The sequence below is a fragment of the Phodopus roborovskii genome, unplaced genomic scaffold, assembly GCF_943737965.1.
Source record: "Phodopus roborovskii unplaced genomic scaffold, PHOROB, whole genome shotgun sequence".
Taxonomy (NCBI): Eukaryota; Metazoa; Chordata; class Mammalia; order Rodentia; family Cricetidae; genus Phodopus; species Phodopus roborovskii.
The window spans coordinates 6,333,592-6,348,534 of record NW_026126415.1 but is presented as its reverse complement, the minus strand read 5'-3'; the positions used below and the strand labels follow the sequence as shown (position 1 = coordinate 6,348,534).

The window sequence follows — 14,943 nt, the reverse complement described above, 5'->3', positions numbered from 1 at the left end:
GAGTGTGTGTGTGTTGGGGTTTAAATGTTTGTAAAACTTTCTAATTACCTCATTTATTCATTGTATGTGTATATACGTGGGCATGCATGTGCCACAGCAAAAATGTCAGAGGTCAGAGGATAAATTGGAGTAGTTGGTTATTTCTTTGCATTGTGTGTGTCCTGGGGATTGAACTCAGGTCATTAGGCTTGGCAGCAAGCACCTTAACCAGTGGAACCATCTTATCAGCTCCGTGTTTACAGTTTTAAAAAGGCTTAATCTGGTAGACATGTGCTAGTTTTGTAAATATTAAACCATATTTAAAGTATGTAGTTTGAAGGGGCTAAGTAGTTAAGCGCATCAAGCGCACTGAGTGTTTTTCTATAGGGCCCAGGTTTGAGTCCTGGCATCTACATGGAGACTCACTCACTTGTGACTCTACTTTCTAGTGTATTTGATGCCCTTTTCTGGTTTCTTTGGGTACAAGGTAGACATTAATGTAGTCAACACATAAAATAAAAAATGTAAAGACTTAGGAACTGGAGAAATGGCTCAGTGATTAAGAGCACTTGCTCTTGCAGAGAACCTGGGTTCAGTTCCCATAACCTATGTGAGAGTTCATGACCACCCCTTTCATTCTAGGAACAACATTCCAGGAGATGCTTACCCCTTGTGATCTCTGCAGACACTCTTGCATGCATGCGGTATACATACATACATGTAGGCAAAATACTCACACAAAATGACATGAATACATGTTATAAAAAATTTAAGTGAAGCTGGGCCTCGGTGGCTCACGCCTTTATTCCCAGCAGCTGGGAGGCAGAGGCAGGTAGATCTGAGTTCAAGACCAGCCTGGTCTACAGAGCGAGTTCCAGGACAACCTCTAAAACTACAGAAACCCTGTCTCGAAAATATAAAACAAAACAAAACAAAAAAAAAAAAAAAAATTTTTTTTTTAAAGATTTTTGAAGTGTGCAGTTTTTAACATACCCATAAAACCATTATCACTATCAAGTTAATGAATATGGCACTCTGTTTCTTAATTTTGTAATCCAGTCTTAATGATCATACCAGTCTACTGTTGCCATAGGTCGTTAACATTTTCTAGAATTATATATGCATATATGGTAAGTACAAACTTACCTAATGTCATCAGTTTTGAAATTCATTGATAACGGGGGTAGACATTATCTTTATCTTACACTCGGAAACAGGGCAAACTTTGTTTTTAAGCTGTTACATATACAAATATCCTTGCAAACAGATAAAGGGCTGTCTGTGCATGAGAGATCCATGAAAAGTTTCCCAGCAGTAGTCTTGTTTCTATGTTATCTAGGCTTCTGGTAATTCTTCTCATTACTTCTTTATCATTAGTCACTCCAATAATCTACTAGTAAGGACTGACTTAATCCATTCAGTTTTTCTCATATTGGCTTATTTAAGACTATTAAGAGAATTTGAGTAAACCTTGTACTTGCAGATATAGATTTAAGGCCTACTTTACTAGGGACACAGGTTGCCATTGCCTGTTAGTAGCTGTAGTTTGTGGAGGGCTGTCTGAAAGGCAGTCAAGTCAGTTCAGTCTCAGACACTTGAATAGCAACTGAGTGGCTCTGAAAGGTTTAATGTTTCTCCCTCCCATAAACGTCCTGGGATGTAAAGTACTGTCTCCCGGCCCTGGGATTGCTGTTTTCCCTCAACCCCTCCCCACCCCATATCAATGTCTTAGTATAGCAACTGTAACTCTTTTCTAGTCATTAGTCATCTACTCCTGCCCAGAACTTGCATATGATGTGTTTGTTTCAAGAGCATTTTTACAAAATTTACAGACCCATTGTTTCCCACTTGGCCTCATGTGTTCCATTATAAATGAGCTGCTTGGTCAGTGGTTTTTATTCTTATTTGGTGGTGTTCTAGTAAGAACCCAGATGACTAAACTAGAATTAAGCTTGAATCATTTAAGCCCATATTTGAGAGAGATACCTACTTTATTGCCCCAGAGTTGCTATTGGGGAAAAATAATGTCAAAGAATATTTTCAGAGCAGAGTCCTAAATTTTCTGATTAGGCTTACATATGCTTCCCATCCTTTTTGTCGTCTTCATTACTCAGGAAGCAACTGAGAAGAGGGGACCCCTTTCTGGGGACAGCTGAACTCGATGACCAACCTGCCTTACTCAGATTTTTGGACAAGCAGGAGGTGAGGGAAGTAGAGTGGGAAATTATCTTGAGTCAATGTTTGAGGAAGTTATTGTAATAGTTTGCATATCAGTATTCGTGGAAGGTAGTAAACATCAGAGGCTAACACCTTCTTGTTATCCAATTATTATAGTGCTTTTGTGATTAAAAAAAAAAAAAAAAAGATGCACCATTTTCAGACTGTAGCTAGTTCAGGAAGCAATACATGACACGGTGTTCATGGACCACATTCTGAGCCTTGAAGCAGCAAAAAGAATGACCCGAAAGATGATTAGGGTGAAGCTACCACACACAGGTCCTAGATCAGTATCAGATCGTAAGTAACAGCATCCTGTGTGAAGGCATGTCATGTCTTCACAGGAGACAGGCAGTCCCTTAGGAGGTAGCAGAAATTGGGTGTGAAAGTCTGCATATGAAAGAGCATCTTTTACTTTAAGACCAGCTTGTGATGATGACTGTATTAACACATTCATAATGTTGGCTCTTGGTATATGGATGGCAGCCTGGGCAAAGCAGGCTTGCTTGTTTAATAGGCTGCTTTCAATAACTGATTGCAGTTAGTCTTAATAAAGAACACTCATTTGTCGTGGACATTTAAATGAGTAACTCAGGAAGTTTCTGAAACCACTCTTCCCTGTGATTGTGACTTTGGAAGTAGGTGTCTTGGTGTACCATGCCTTTCAGGTTAGCTCACCAAACAGTTAAGCCACTGGCAACAGCCTGTGTGTCAGTGGAAATATAGCATGATAAATGATGAGGAATGTTGGCCAGAACTATGAGGACAGCCTATCAAGCATCGCCGCTGTGTCTGTTTTGGCTTTCATAGATGCTGTTGAGGCTGAGCATCTGTAACAGAAAGCCAACCACTTTGTCAAATTAAATATTTCTTCTTGACTGACCAAAGATACTTGTTGTTGGACACTTCTTACCATATTAGTCACAAAGTCTGGTTGACTCAGTACGAAATGGGACTTTCAGACTGGAAGACTCCAGCTTCCACAGGTTGGGTACCAATTCCAATATGTGACCAGTAGCATGGTAATTGCTTCTTTTAAGAGGAATTTTATGTAGCTTGTAGCTGTGACTAGGGTCTCAAGTCTAAAACCCCAAATCTTTGAAGAGAGATGATGACGGTCTGCCAGTATGCAAGGCACATTTGCTTTTGGTTTCAAGCATCCTAGAAGCTACATGTTTCTTGTCTACCTGTTGGTGTTTTCAGCTCACCTAACCACCTCAGTCACTATTAAGGTGATCCTCCTGAAAGCCTGTGCTTCAGGTTCTGGAGCTTCTGATTGAGCATCCCTCTCCATGTTTTCTAGATGAGGATGACAGACACAAGCCTCGGGGCTTGTTTCAGGGTGGATTTGCAGTGATTTTTAAAGTGCACACCCTGGGCATATGATGCCCTGTTGTCACGACACTGTTAGGCTTTCGTGTATTTTAACATAAAGATTGGCAGCGGGGAGACAGAGGTTGGTGGGCCTGTGGCTAAGACTTTTCCCCTTGATTTTTAGAAGTTTAGTTTTCACATTTTAATCTGTGATCCATTTTTTAAAAAAAAGAGTGAAGAGTGTCTTTCTCCATTGGGTTACTCTGAACAATTTTTTTTTTCTCCAGAAGTTAATATCATAAGTAATGGTTTGTTTTTGGACTTTGTTCTATTCCACTAACATTTGTATACCTAATATTTTGATCAATACCATTATCTTAATTGTTAGGATTAAGTTAATTGTTAATTGTTTTAGGAAATCTTAATTGATCAATATAGGCTGCCAAATTTTTGTTTTCTGCCTTCCATGTAAATTTAATTTTTTTCAAAGACATCTTCTGTGATTTTATAGATATTTTTATAGTTTTTTTTTTTTTCCTTAACCCTTAACTTTATATATATTTCAGGAACAAAGAAAACTCAGCTCCATTAGAGGAAAATACTACAGGAAAAAATGAGGCAAAAAAAAGAAAGATTGCTGAAACGTCCAATGTTATCACTGAATCGTTGCCATCTGCAGAATCAGAGCCTGTGGAAATTGAGGTGGAGATTGCTGAAGGCACAATTGAAGTAGAGGATGAAAGCATGGAGACTTTGGAGGAGGTTTCTTCTGCTAAGCAGTCTATAAAGTACATACAGAGCACAGGCTCCTCAGATGAGTCCGCACTAGCACTCCTGGCAGATATCACCAGCAAGTACCGCCAAGGTGAAAGCAAAGAACAGATTAGTGAAGATGACTGTGCATCTGACCCCATAAGCAAACAGGTAGAAGGTATTGAAATTGTGGAACTTCAGCTGTCACATGTGAAGGACTTGTTCCATTGTGAGAAATGTAACCGTTCGTTTAAATTGTTTTACCATTTTAAGGAACACATGAAATCACACTCCACTGAGAGTTTCAAGTGTGACATATGCAATAAAAGGTATCTTCGAGAGAGCGCATGGAAACAGCACCTAAACTGTTACCACCTTGAAGAAGGTGGGGTGAGTAAGAAGCAAAGAACTGGGAAAAAGATTCACATTTGCCAGTACTGTGACAAACAGTTTGACCACTTTGGACACTTTAAAGAACACCTTCGAAAACATACAGGTAATTGGGAAATACTTTAAAGTATATTGTTTTCTACATTCACTTGAAGTCTGTTTCCCCCTGTGTTTCCTGATGAGCAGGGTATGCACATACATACTCATTTCTTGAAATATTTGATGCTTTAAATGCAAACTAGTGTCTACCTTGAAGATGATGGCCACTCTTATATGACTTGCCCTTTTTTATATTCTTCATAGAAATTTGTAAAAAGTTTATTTGCTAAGTACCATGAATTATTAAATCCTAATTATAGTGTGACTTTTTGTTTCCCATGCTAATATGTTACATAGATAGACATTTATAAGCAATCTCGTAAGAGAGTGTGCTGTATTCAGTGGGTTTGAGTGGGCATATATGTATTTGTATACCGGATGTTCACCTGTGTGTGTGTGTAAGCCAGAGATGGATGAGTCTTTCCATAATTCTTCTTTTCAACTTTATTTTTGGAAGCAGAGTCTCACTGAACCTGAAGTTAATCAGTTCAACAAAATTGGCTGGTCAGGAAGCTTCAAGAATCTGCCCCCACTCCTCACACCTAGCTAAATGCTTGGGTTACATACCCACACTGCCATTCCTGGCTTTTTACATGATATCTGGAGGTACACACTCATGTCCTGTTGTCTATGCAGCAGGCACTTCCAGTAGTATATTTTTGAGCCAGGAAAAGATAGTCATCTCTGTCTGTCAGTCTTCACCTCTCTTAATGGCAAATATGTCAGGACTAGTGGACAGCCAGTGGAGGTGAGGTGCTTGAAGTCCTTTTACTCACCAAGCATTCCTCGCTAGATTTACTAAGTCAAGCACAGGACCCTACTACCAGTGACTTAAATTTTTGCTAGGCTCTAAACCCCATATAAGAGTGTGGAGAAAGCAGTTACCATGAGCTGCTAATAGTTGAATTTCTAGACAGTTGTGCCCAAGTTATTATATGTAGTAAGGCCATTTGGAGTGTTATTATTATTGAAATAGAGTATAGGTACATATGCCATTTAGAATCTTTCTTTGATAGTGGAGTTTGGATAGCTCCTGATGTTGATTCTTTCCCCTCCTCCTCTTCCTTCTCTCACTGCTCAAAGTCAGTTATAGTACACCAGTGGAAATTGAGGACTCATACTCACAAAATGTGTTATTCCTTAAGATCCAGCCCCAGTGATGATGCCTCACAGGAGGAAAAGTAGTGTGGAAGCAGATTTTCAAGCAAAAGAAAACACAGTCATAGAGGAAAGCATAAAAGCAAGTTGTGTGCATCCCAGTAGACAGATGGAGCCTGTAGAGTTGGGTCAAAGTAAAGGAATACCAAGAGATTGCTGGAGCAGGCCATCTGGGCTGCATACCGGAGAAGTGTGAGCAGGGAGAGGAGGGACTTTCCCATCCTGTGCTATAGGGCTGCAGACGTTTATGTTCTGTGTCTTTTTTTTTTTTTTTTTTAACTCTTCAAAGAATGTGAGGTAACAAATAACTTTTTTTTTTTAAGATTTGTTTATTGATTATGTATACAGTGTTTGTCCTGCATCACCAGATCTTATTACAGATGCTTATAAGCCACCTCATGTGGATGTGGTTGCTGGGAATTGAACTCAGGACCTCTTAACCTCTGAGCCATCTCTCCAGCCCGGAGATAGAAAGTAACTTAATTAGCTTTACTAGTTGTAAATTGTAGAGTATATGCTGTAGAGTCTGTTTAGCACAGAGGCAAACTGAACTTTACCTCCCTTATAGGCTTAAATGTGGAAGCAGAAGAATCGGGTTTCTGTTTTAGACCAGTGACTGGCAAAGTAGACTGATGTGAGATAAAACCTCCTGGCTCTGGATGAGGAAATTTTTTGGAGCAATCTGAAGAATGAGAGATTAGTTAACAGCAGCATTAGTAAAAAGAGGCAGAGTTTAGTAATAGGCAGGAGCCAAGGATTTGGTGGTCTCTGAAACTTGAAGGTGAATGAAACAGGGTGATCTTTCTGTTGGAGTGACCATGTGACTGGCATAAGCCAGAAGGAGGTGACAGAGAATACCTGATATGTTTGACAGTTGTATTTGAAAAACAACCTTGATGTGATGTACTTGGTCCCTGCTTTCCAAGGAGAATGGGAAAATCTGGATCATTCCTTACAGCCACGAGTCTGATGAACATGGTGGGTCCCTTTATAGTGAGGCCCCTTTCTTTGCATTAAGGAAATGGTATACACATCCCACAGATATGACAAATAGAGAAGAGAGGAAGCACTCTGAAGACTAACAGTCTACATATCTTAAAAAAAAAAAAAAAAAAAAAAAAAAAACAACAGCCATGCAGTGGTCATGCACTCAGAGGTAGGTAGGTTTCTGCTAGTTCAAGCCCAGCTTGATCCGCGTTCCAGGACAGCCAAGGCTACACAGAGAAAAACCCTCTCAAAAAAGTCATCTGGCTATTTCTAGATTTTTACCAGACTTACTAAACTAATTGTTTAATACAAATAGCTTGAGGGGCAGGCAGTAGAAAGTGATTCTTTCCTAGTTATGATAGATTTCTTAAAAGTAGCTAGCTACTGGCTCAAAGGGAAAACATAATGGAGAACATTGTTTGGGCATACAAAGCACCTAGCACTACTATTGGGGCGGGGCGTGGTAGAGAATGCTTGCCTCTAAACTGCGGGCATATTCCTTGCATTATCAAGTAACCATAAGCACATATGCTTCTGCCGTTTGGTTCATTTTAGACTCACACTTTTTTTTTCTTTTTGCAAGTTCTCATTAAGTAGCTCAGCTGATCCTTTTGCCTCAGCCTCCCAAGTGCTGGGATTGCAAATGAAACTCTTAGGAGGGCTTAAATTGTCTTTTACTGTGACTACATGTTATTTTAGTGCATGTCATTGTAACTCTTAAGTAAACACAAGGTTTTTGCTAGAGTTTGCTCGATGTAGTGTATGTAGTAAGCATCCTGGTACATACACATATTGTTATACACATGCTCATGTAAGTACCTTGGAAGGCTTTTTATTCCATGTATTATATGTACCTGTGCACTTGCCACCACATAAGTGGAGATCAAAGAACAACTCAGGAGTTGGTTCTTTCATTCTGCTGTGTGGGTTCCAGGGGTTGAACTCAAATTCATCAGTCTTAACAGCAAGTGTTGAGCCATCTTGTTGTATACAATTTAATTTTTAAGAACAGAAGTACCAGGTTAAAGAAATCTTGACAAACAACAGAATGCTTTTTATTCCTCCCTTACCTTCCCTCCCTTCCTCTCTGCAAACATATGTGCACATGTGTGTCTGTAGCATGTGTGTGTACCTGCATGAGTGTATGGATGTGGCACATGCATGAGTGAGTATGTATATGTTTGTGGAAGCCAGAGGTCAACTTCAGGTGTATTTCTCCACTTTATTAATTCATTTACTAGTTTATTTATTTATTTTGGTTTTTTGGAGACGGGGTTTCTCTCTGTAGCTTTGGTGCTGGCATTAAAGGTGCGAGCCACCACCTACACACACACACACACACACACACACACACACACACACCTTATTTTTGAGACAGAATCTCTCACTGAACCTGAAGTTCATCCACTAGCTAGCTGGCACCAGAGAGCTACCTGTGTCTACCCGAGTACCATGTCTGTAACCTCCTGGGCAGTTGTGCTATAGCACAGCTGGGTTCCTGTAGGTGGATGCTTGCGCTGCTGACACTTCACTGAGTCATCTTCCTGAGCCCCTCACATTATTCTTTCCCAAAGGCTGTTACAGTTTATGTTTATAGATTTCATTGGTAGTCTAAAATTATGCACTAATAAAAAATAATGGTTTTGTTTAGCATATTTGTCAGTGTTTCTTGAATTAAAGAGTTCCCATAACAACATTAATTAGGTACTACCTAGCTTTTTTATCATGTGCAAACTGTGTAAAAGTTGTATTTATTTTATTGGGAAACGAACATGTGACTTGGGAACTTATGTCAGTATGTCAGTCTGCTTGAGTATTTTGGTAACATCAGAATGCCCTTGTTACTGGGGTAGTGAAGCCTCTGACATCTTTTCTCTGCAAATGCAATGCTGTCTTTGAATCACCATACTCTGGACAATTCTTGTCCATCCACCTCCAAGCCTTTCAGCTCATCCTTCCTGTCAGTTTCTTATCTTATTTATGATTTCAGTCTTGACCTGAACCTTGCCATATCTTTTCTTTCATAGAAGGATGTAGGCAAAGTTTTCCTGTCCTGTAGCCACTCAAGTAATTACCCAGAGGATTAATATTAATTATAAATGTCGTCCAATAGCTCAGGCTTGTTACTATCTAACTTACATTTAAATTAACCGATATTTCTTATCTATGCTTTACCACATGTCTTGGTACCTTTTCGAAGTGTGGCATGCCCATCTTGTGTCAGTCACCCTTTGTCTCATAGTGAGTGACTCCAGATTTTGCCCTTCCAGCATTTTCCTATTCTGGCTTTCCTGCCTCACCTTATCCTGTTGAGCTATTGGCCAGTCGGCTTCTTTAGTAAACCAATCACAGCAACAAATCTGTTGTGTGTACAAAAGGATTATCCCACAGCAGAAGGATCCTACTTGTATTTAAAACCGGACTCCACATTGGAGTCATTGCATGTTGGAGTCTGTATATCCTTCCTTGTTAGTGGACAGTGCTGGAGAAAATGCTGCCTCAGTGGCAGTTTCTTGTCTGATGTATCTAATTGCTTCTCCATCCCTGCTGTGTATTCCCTTCCTTCCACTCTCTAGTTAGCATAGCTCTTTTTCCTCCCATCAGCTTGCTTTTCCTTCAAAGACCAGTGGTAAATCTTTTAACTTGAACCATGCCCATTTTTATTCTAATCCTTTTTTCCTCTTCCCCTGCATCTTCCTTCCCCACAGAGGGTCAACAGATGGTGATTTCTCTTTGATTAGAGATCTCTTCCAGTCCTCTTTTTTTTGGGGGGGGGGGGTCAAGACAGGTTTCTCAGTATAGCCGCCTTGGAGACTGTCCTGGAAAGCTCTGTACACCAGGCTGGCCTCGAACTCAGAGATCCGCCTGCCTCTGCCTCCCTAGAGCTGGGATTAAAGGCATGCAGCACCACTGCCCGGCTTCTTTTTCTTTAAGAGTATGTATGTATATTATATGTTTCTGGAAATTGAACCCTGGGCCCTGTGCTTGCTAAATACACATTCTATCACTGAGCCATATCCTCAACCCTACTTCTATCTAGGCTTTATTGACAGAACTCTGTTTTGGTTTCAGTGCTGAGTCTGTCATTAACTCCTCCATTCTGGTTTAGCCTGGCCCCGGGGCCACTGTACTGTCCCACTTTATAATTTTCCTGATATCCTTTGACCGTTCTGTTTCCACTCACTGTTAGTTCATCTACCTGCTGTCATAACTTGGGGTTTCCTTAGAACCTACTCAGGGTTTTGTAATTGTATAACATGCTGAGAATTTTGATCTATCTTGGAAGTATTCATTGCCACTGAAAAAGACTTCATCTATATATCAATCCATTCTGTATATAGAGATTCTCCAGAATTGTCTATACAACTATCCCATGGGAATCTCTACTTTGACTACCTCTTACAAAATAAATAAAATTTAGTGGCCCCCCTCCCCTCTTTAAATATATTTGGGTGCTTGCTTATATGTAAGTCTGCACACACAGGCTAGAAGGCATCTCCTGGAGCTAGAATTAATAGATGGTTGTGAGTTGTCTTGTGTGTGCTGGGAATCAAACTTAGGTCCTCTGGAAGAGCAGCTGCTGAACCATCTCTCTAGTCTCTCGTTTATTTTTTTGGGACACAGTTCCGTGTAGCTCAGGTGGCCTTGAATTCAATAAATATATTGTCCAGGATGATCACCACCTCTCTAGTACTGAGATACAGCTGTGTACCATCACACTCAGTTTATGTGATACTAAGGATTAAACCCAGGGCTTTGTGCTACTTTGCAAACAAACTAATAAATTCATGATCTTTCCCTGCATCTCCACTACAAACTTCATTTGAAGTCCTGCATTCTTGATATGAGGTGGCATGCTAAGCCGGAGATTTGGGATTCATCGTTAGTTACTCCCTCCTAACTCATCTACTCTTCAGTGCTGTACTTTAGTGAATTCAACTTTCCTTAGATCATTCTGTGCCAGGCAGAATTGCCCTGTTAGCTCTCTCCTTTTCAGTCTCCAGTGCTTTGAGTTTATTTTCATGAAAGTGTTCAGAGCATCAGCTTATTACTTTGCTTTTAGTTTTGTTAGAGACAGAGTCTCACTGTCTAGCCTTTATTGGCCTAGAACTTCCATCTCAGTTTCCCTGGTGCTAGGATTAAAGCGCATTCATCACCATGCTTCAATGAGTTTTGCTTTTTGAGACAGCATTTTGCTGTCAGAATCTTCTGCCTCTGCCTCTCCTCAGTGCTGAGATTATGGATCTGTGCATCCCTGTCCTTTTTTCTTTTATTGTCATCAAAAGTATGATATGGTACACAGTTAGTACAAAGAGGAAAAAAAGAGGTGCTTAGGGAAAGGATGGTTCTATATTTCCATAAAACAGAGCTTGGTTTTTATCAAAGGAAAACATGTGCATTATGAATTGTGAATGTGTTAATTAAGTCACACCTGTAGCTGTAGCACTTGGAAGCCTGAGTCAGAAGGTTTAAGTTTAATTCCAACATGAGGAACATGGGGAAACTATATTTCAAAACGGGAAGGAGGCAGAGGCACACACAGAAGAATGAGCCATAAGAACTTGAGGTCAGCCTGGTATACATGGCAAATCAGGCCTCACCCCACCTACATACACACATGCACCCACATATGCACGTCATCTGCAGATGAATATGAGCTGGGTATAGGGGTACAAACCTTTAATCCCAACACTTGGGAGCAGAGGCAGGCCTGGTCTACAGGGTGAGTTCCAAGGCAGCCAGAGATACGTAGTAGAGACCTTGTTTCACAGAAGACGACGACTTTAATAAAGCTAGCCAAAGGTGTGCCTCAGTGGTGGTGGATCATTTTCCTGGCATCCATGAAGCCTGTGGTTCAATCCCCAGCACTGCAAAAGAAGAAGAAGAAAATAATCAAAATGATCTCATATTGCCTTTGTTGATGTTTTCAATTCATCGATGTGGTTTTTTTTCTTGCAATAGGTGAAAAACCATTTGAATGTTCAAATTGTCATGAGCGGTTTGCTAGAAACAGCACTCTTAAATGTCACCTCACTGCATGTCAAACTGGAATAGGAGCAAAAAAGGGAAGGAAGAAGCTTTACGAATGTCAGGTATGTGTGGGTGTATTTTGTTCTCAAAAAGGAACTTACTGCAGTCACTGTGCGTGCAGATTAAATAGTATTGACTCACGAGGTTTAGAAGCTTTTGACTTGATAGTAGTGCAAAAAGCTATGTGTTCAGTTGAAACCATTCTTGGCATTTTGAATTCTGATCTTTTCGTGAATCAGTGATACCCAATAGGACATTGTCTTGTGACACTGGGCAGCAGGAAGCCTCAGCTCCCAGTTAACTGTCCAGTCACAGTAGTAAACAAAACTGTTACTCTCTGTGGCTGAATCCATTGTGTGACCTCAGAACAGCTATAATCTGGGCAAAGACAAAATTGTAAAATCCTTAAACAACGGGGGTGGGTGGGTGTTTGTTTTGTTTTTTAACTTTAGCAGCTCTTGAATGTGAACTTTGTAGGTGACAGTTTCCTGTTACAGTGTCAAAGGGTTAAATGTGCCTGTTTGTGCTACTGTAGTGTCTGATAGGTTAGGCTAGTAAATGCACTTTTGCTACAGCATTGCATGGTGAATTGGCATGCAACTCTGAGTCAAGGAGTATCAGCATCTCAAGCAAACAGAGCCTCAGAAAGACTTGGGAATAAAGAAAAGCCTTTTACTTTGTAAGGGTTATTAGATTCGCCCTCCCCCCCCCCCCAAGTCAGGGTTTCTCTGTTAACAGCTCTAACTGTCCTTGAACTCACTCTTTAAATCAAGCTGGCTTCAAACTCAGAGATCCACCTGCCTCTGCCTCCTTAGTGTTAGGATGAAAGGCGTGAACCACCACCATCTGGTGGGTTATTAGAATATTTTTGTTTGTTTTTATTCAACCCTAGATGATGAGTGTTAATAACAATTGCCCTAAATAGTACAGTAGTGCTTATGGATATGCAGGTTTAAAGACAGTCTCATAGCTCAGGCTGGCCTCAAACTCCCTTTGTAGCTGAGGGTGACATTGAATTATGTATGATCTTCTCTAAATCTCCCACACCTGGCTTGGGGGAGTAATTTGTTTGGGTGTTTATATTTATTATTGCAGTGGCACACATGCTGCAGTACATGGAGGTCAGAGGACAGTTTGCAGGAGTTTATTCTCTTTCACCATGTGGGTTCCAGAGATTGAACTCAGGTCCCCAGACTTGTAGGCAAATGCCTTTACCATTGAGTTATCTCACCTGCCCACAGTTAGTTATTTTAACCATGAGAACAATTATTAGCATCTGGGAGTGGGAGAGGGACAGGGAAAGCAGACAAGATACAGCAATGGTCTTTTCCATGATTGGTACTTTTTTTTTTTTTTTTTGTCCCAAATAATGTCTAGATCTTGAAGCTTAGAATTAGACCCAGTACCGTGCCTTGTTTATGCTTGGTAGGTTCTCCACTCAGCTAATCTCAACCCCTTAGTGTATTTTATGGAGAATAAATGTGTTCACATTTACTTCAGTTTGATTATAAGTATTATTAACATATTATGCTTGGTGTTTTCAGGTTTGTAACAGTGTGTTTAACAGTTGGGACCAGTTCAAAGATCACTTGGTAATACACACCGGAGATAAACCCAACCATTGTACTCTGTGTGACTTGTGGTTTATGCAAGGAAATGAATTAAGGAGGCATCTTAGTGATGCTCACAATATTTCAGAGCGTATAGTAACTGAAGAGGTGCTTTCAGTAGAAACACGTGTACAAACTGAACCAGTGACATCAATGACTATCATAGAACAAGTTGGAAAGGTGCACGTGTTACCACTGCTGCAGGTCCAGGTGGATTCAGCACAAGTCACTGTGGAACAAGTCCATCCAGATCTGCTGCAGGATGGCCAGGTGCATGACTCACACATGAGTGAGCTCCCAGAGCAGGTGCAAGTGAGTTATCTGGAAGTGGGTCGCATTCAGACTGAAGAAGGTACTGAAGTGCATGTGGAGGAGCTGCATGTTGAACGGGTTAATCAGATGCCAGTTGAAGTACAAACTGAGCTTCTAGAAGCTGACTTGGATCACATGACCCCTGAAATCATGAGCCAAGAGGAGAGCGAGCCTAGCCATGCAGATGCTGCTGAGGCTGCCATGGAAGATCATGAAAATGCTGAGGGGTTAGAGACTAAACCAAGAGAATATCCCCAAGCTGGAAAAGCAGAGAATGACAGAACATCTATGCCAGTTTTAGAATGAAATAACAATTACATTTTTAAATTTACATTTGGGGTAAACTGATGGGCAGTGTGACCTTAAGCTAGCAGATAAGTGGACCAAAGTTAAACTATTTTCTGTTGTGCTGAACTGTTTCTATGGAAACAGACTGATGTCCTTCCTTCCAGTTAATGCCACAGAATGGGAATATTTCTCATAATGAGTGGGAGCTTTGAGAAGTATATTTCTGGTAACTTAAATGAATTATATTCTTATTATATAGTTGGGTACGAATGCATCTATTTTCATTGTGGTAAGGGTCTCCTTATTCTCTTCCCCAGGTCATGTCCTTAATTCCTTCCATATTATAAAATCATACATAAAACCATTAGAATACATGTCTTTGTATTCTAATGCATGTTAGGAAATTGAGTCTGTAGGCAACACAAAGCTGCATGAGGGAAGTGCATTGTTACTGTGCAGTAAACATTGGGATCTGGCTGGCTTTATTTTGAACAACATTCTTGTCTATCCAGTAGTTACAAATGCTGTCTCCAAAATAGAAATGGTGGTGGCAGAATTTCTAGAATGTTAAAGAAAGAAGAAGAAAGAAAACAAAAAAAAAAAAACAAAAAACAAAAAACAAAAAAAAAAAAAAAAAACACCCTTGTGCCTTTTCAAAGCCAACAAAACTTCAGCAAAACATCTTTGTTTCTTTCAAAGTTTGTGTTTTAAGGGGCGGTGTCAACTGCTCTGGTACTTGATACTTTTGCTTATAATGACAACCAATTCTTCCTTTAAGTTATATGGCAGCTGAAGGGCCATTTTC

At 40.2% G+C, this 14,943-nt stretch overlaps 1 protein-coding gene across 4 annotated transcripts in view; it reads left to right on the top strand.

The window, feature by feature from the left end:
- Znf131 (zinc finger protein 131) overlaps positions 1 to 14,714 on the top strand; it is a 29,078-nt gene extending 14,364 nt beyond the window's left edge. For 2 of the 4 annotated variants that reach the window (XM_051183104.1, XM_051183105.1), the window contains exons 5-7: positions 4,077 to 4,759; positions 11,860 to 11,990; positions 13,473 to 14,714. In XM_051183104.1, the coding sequence (XP_051039061.1) occupies positions 4,077 to 4,759; positions 11,860 to 11,990; positions 13,473 to 14,156 (1,498 nt within the window). In that variant the 3' untranslated portion in view covers positions 14,157 to 14,714. Of the gene's footprint in view, positions 1 to 2,093; positions 2,182 to 4,076; positions 4,760 to 11,859; positions 11,991 to 13,472 lie in introns of all 4 variants that reach the window. The other 2 variants (XM_051183106.1, XM_051183107.1) reach the window with 2 other exon arrangements.
- Positions 14,715 to 14,943: the final 229 nt, after the last annotated feature.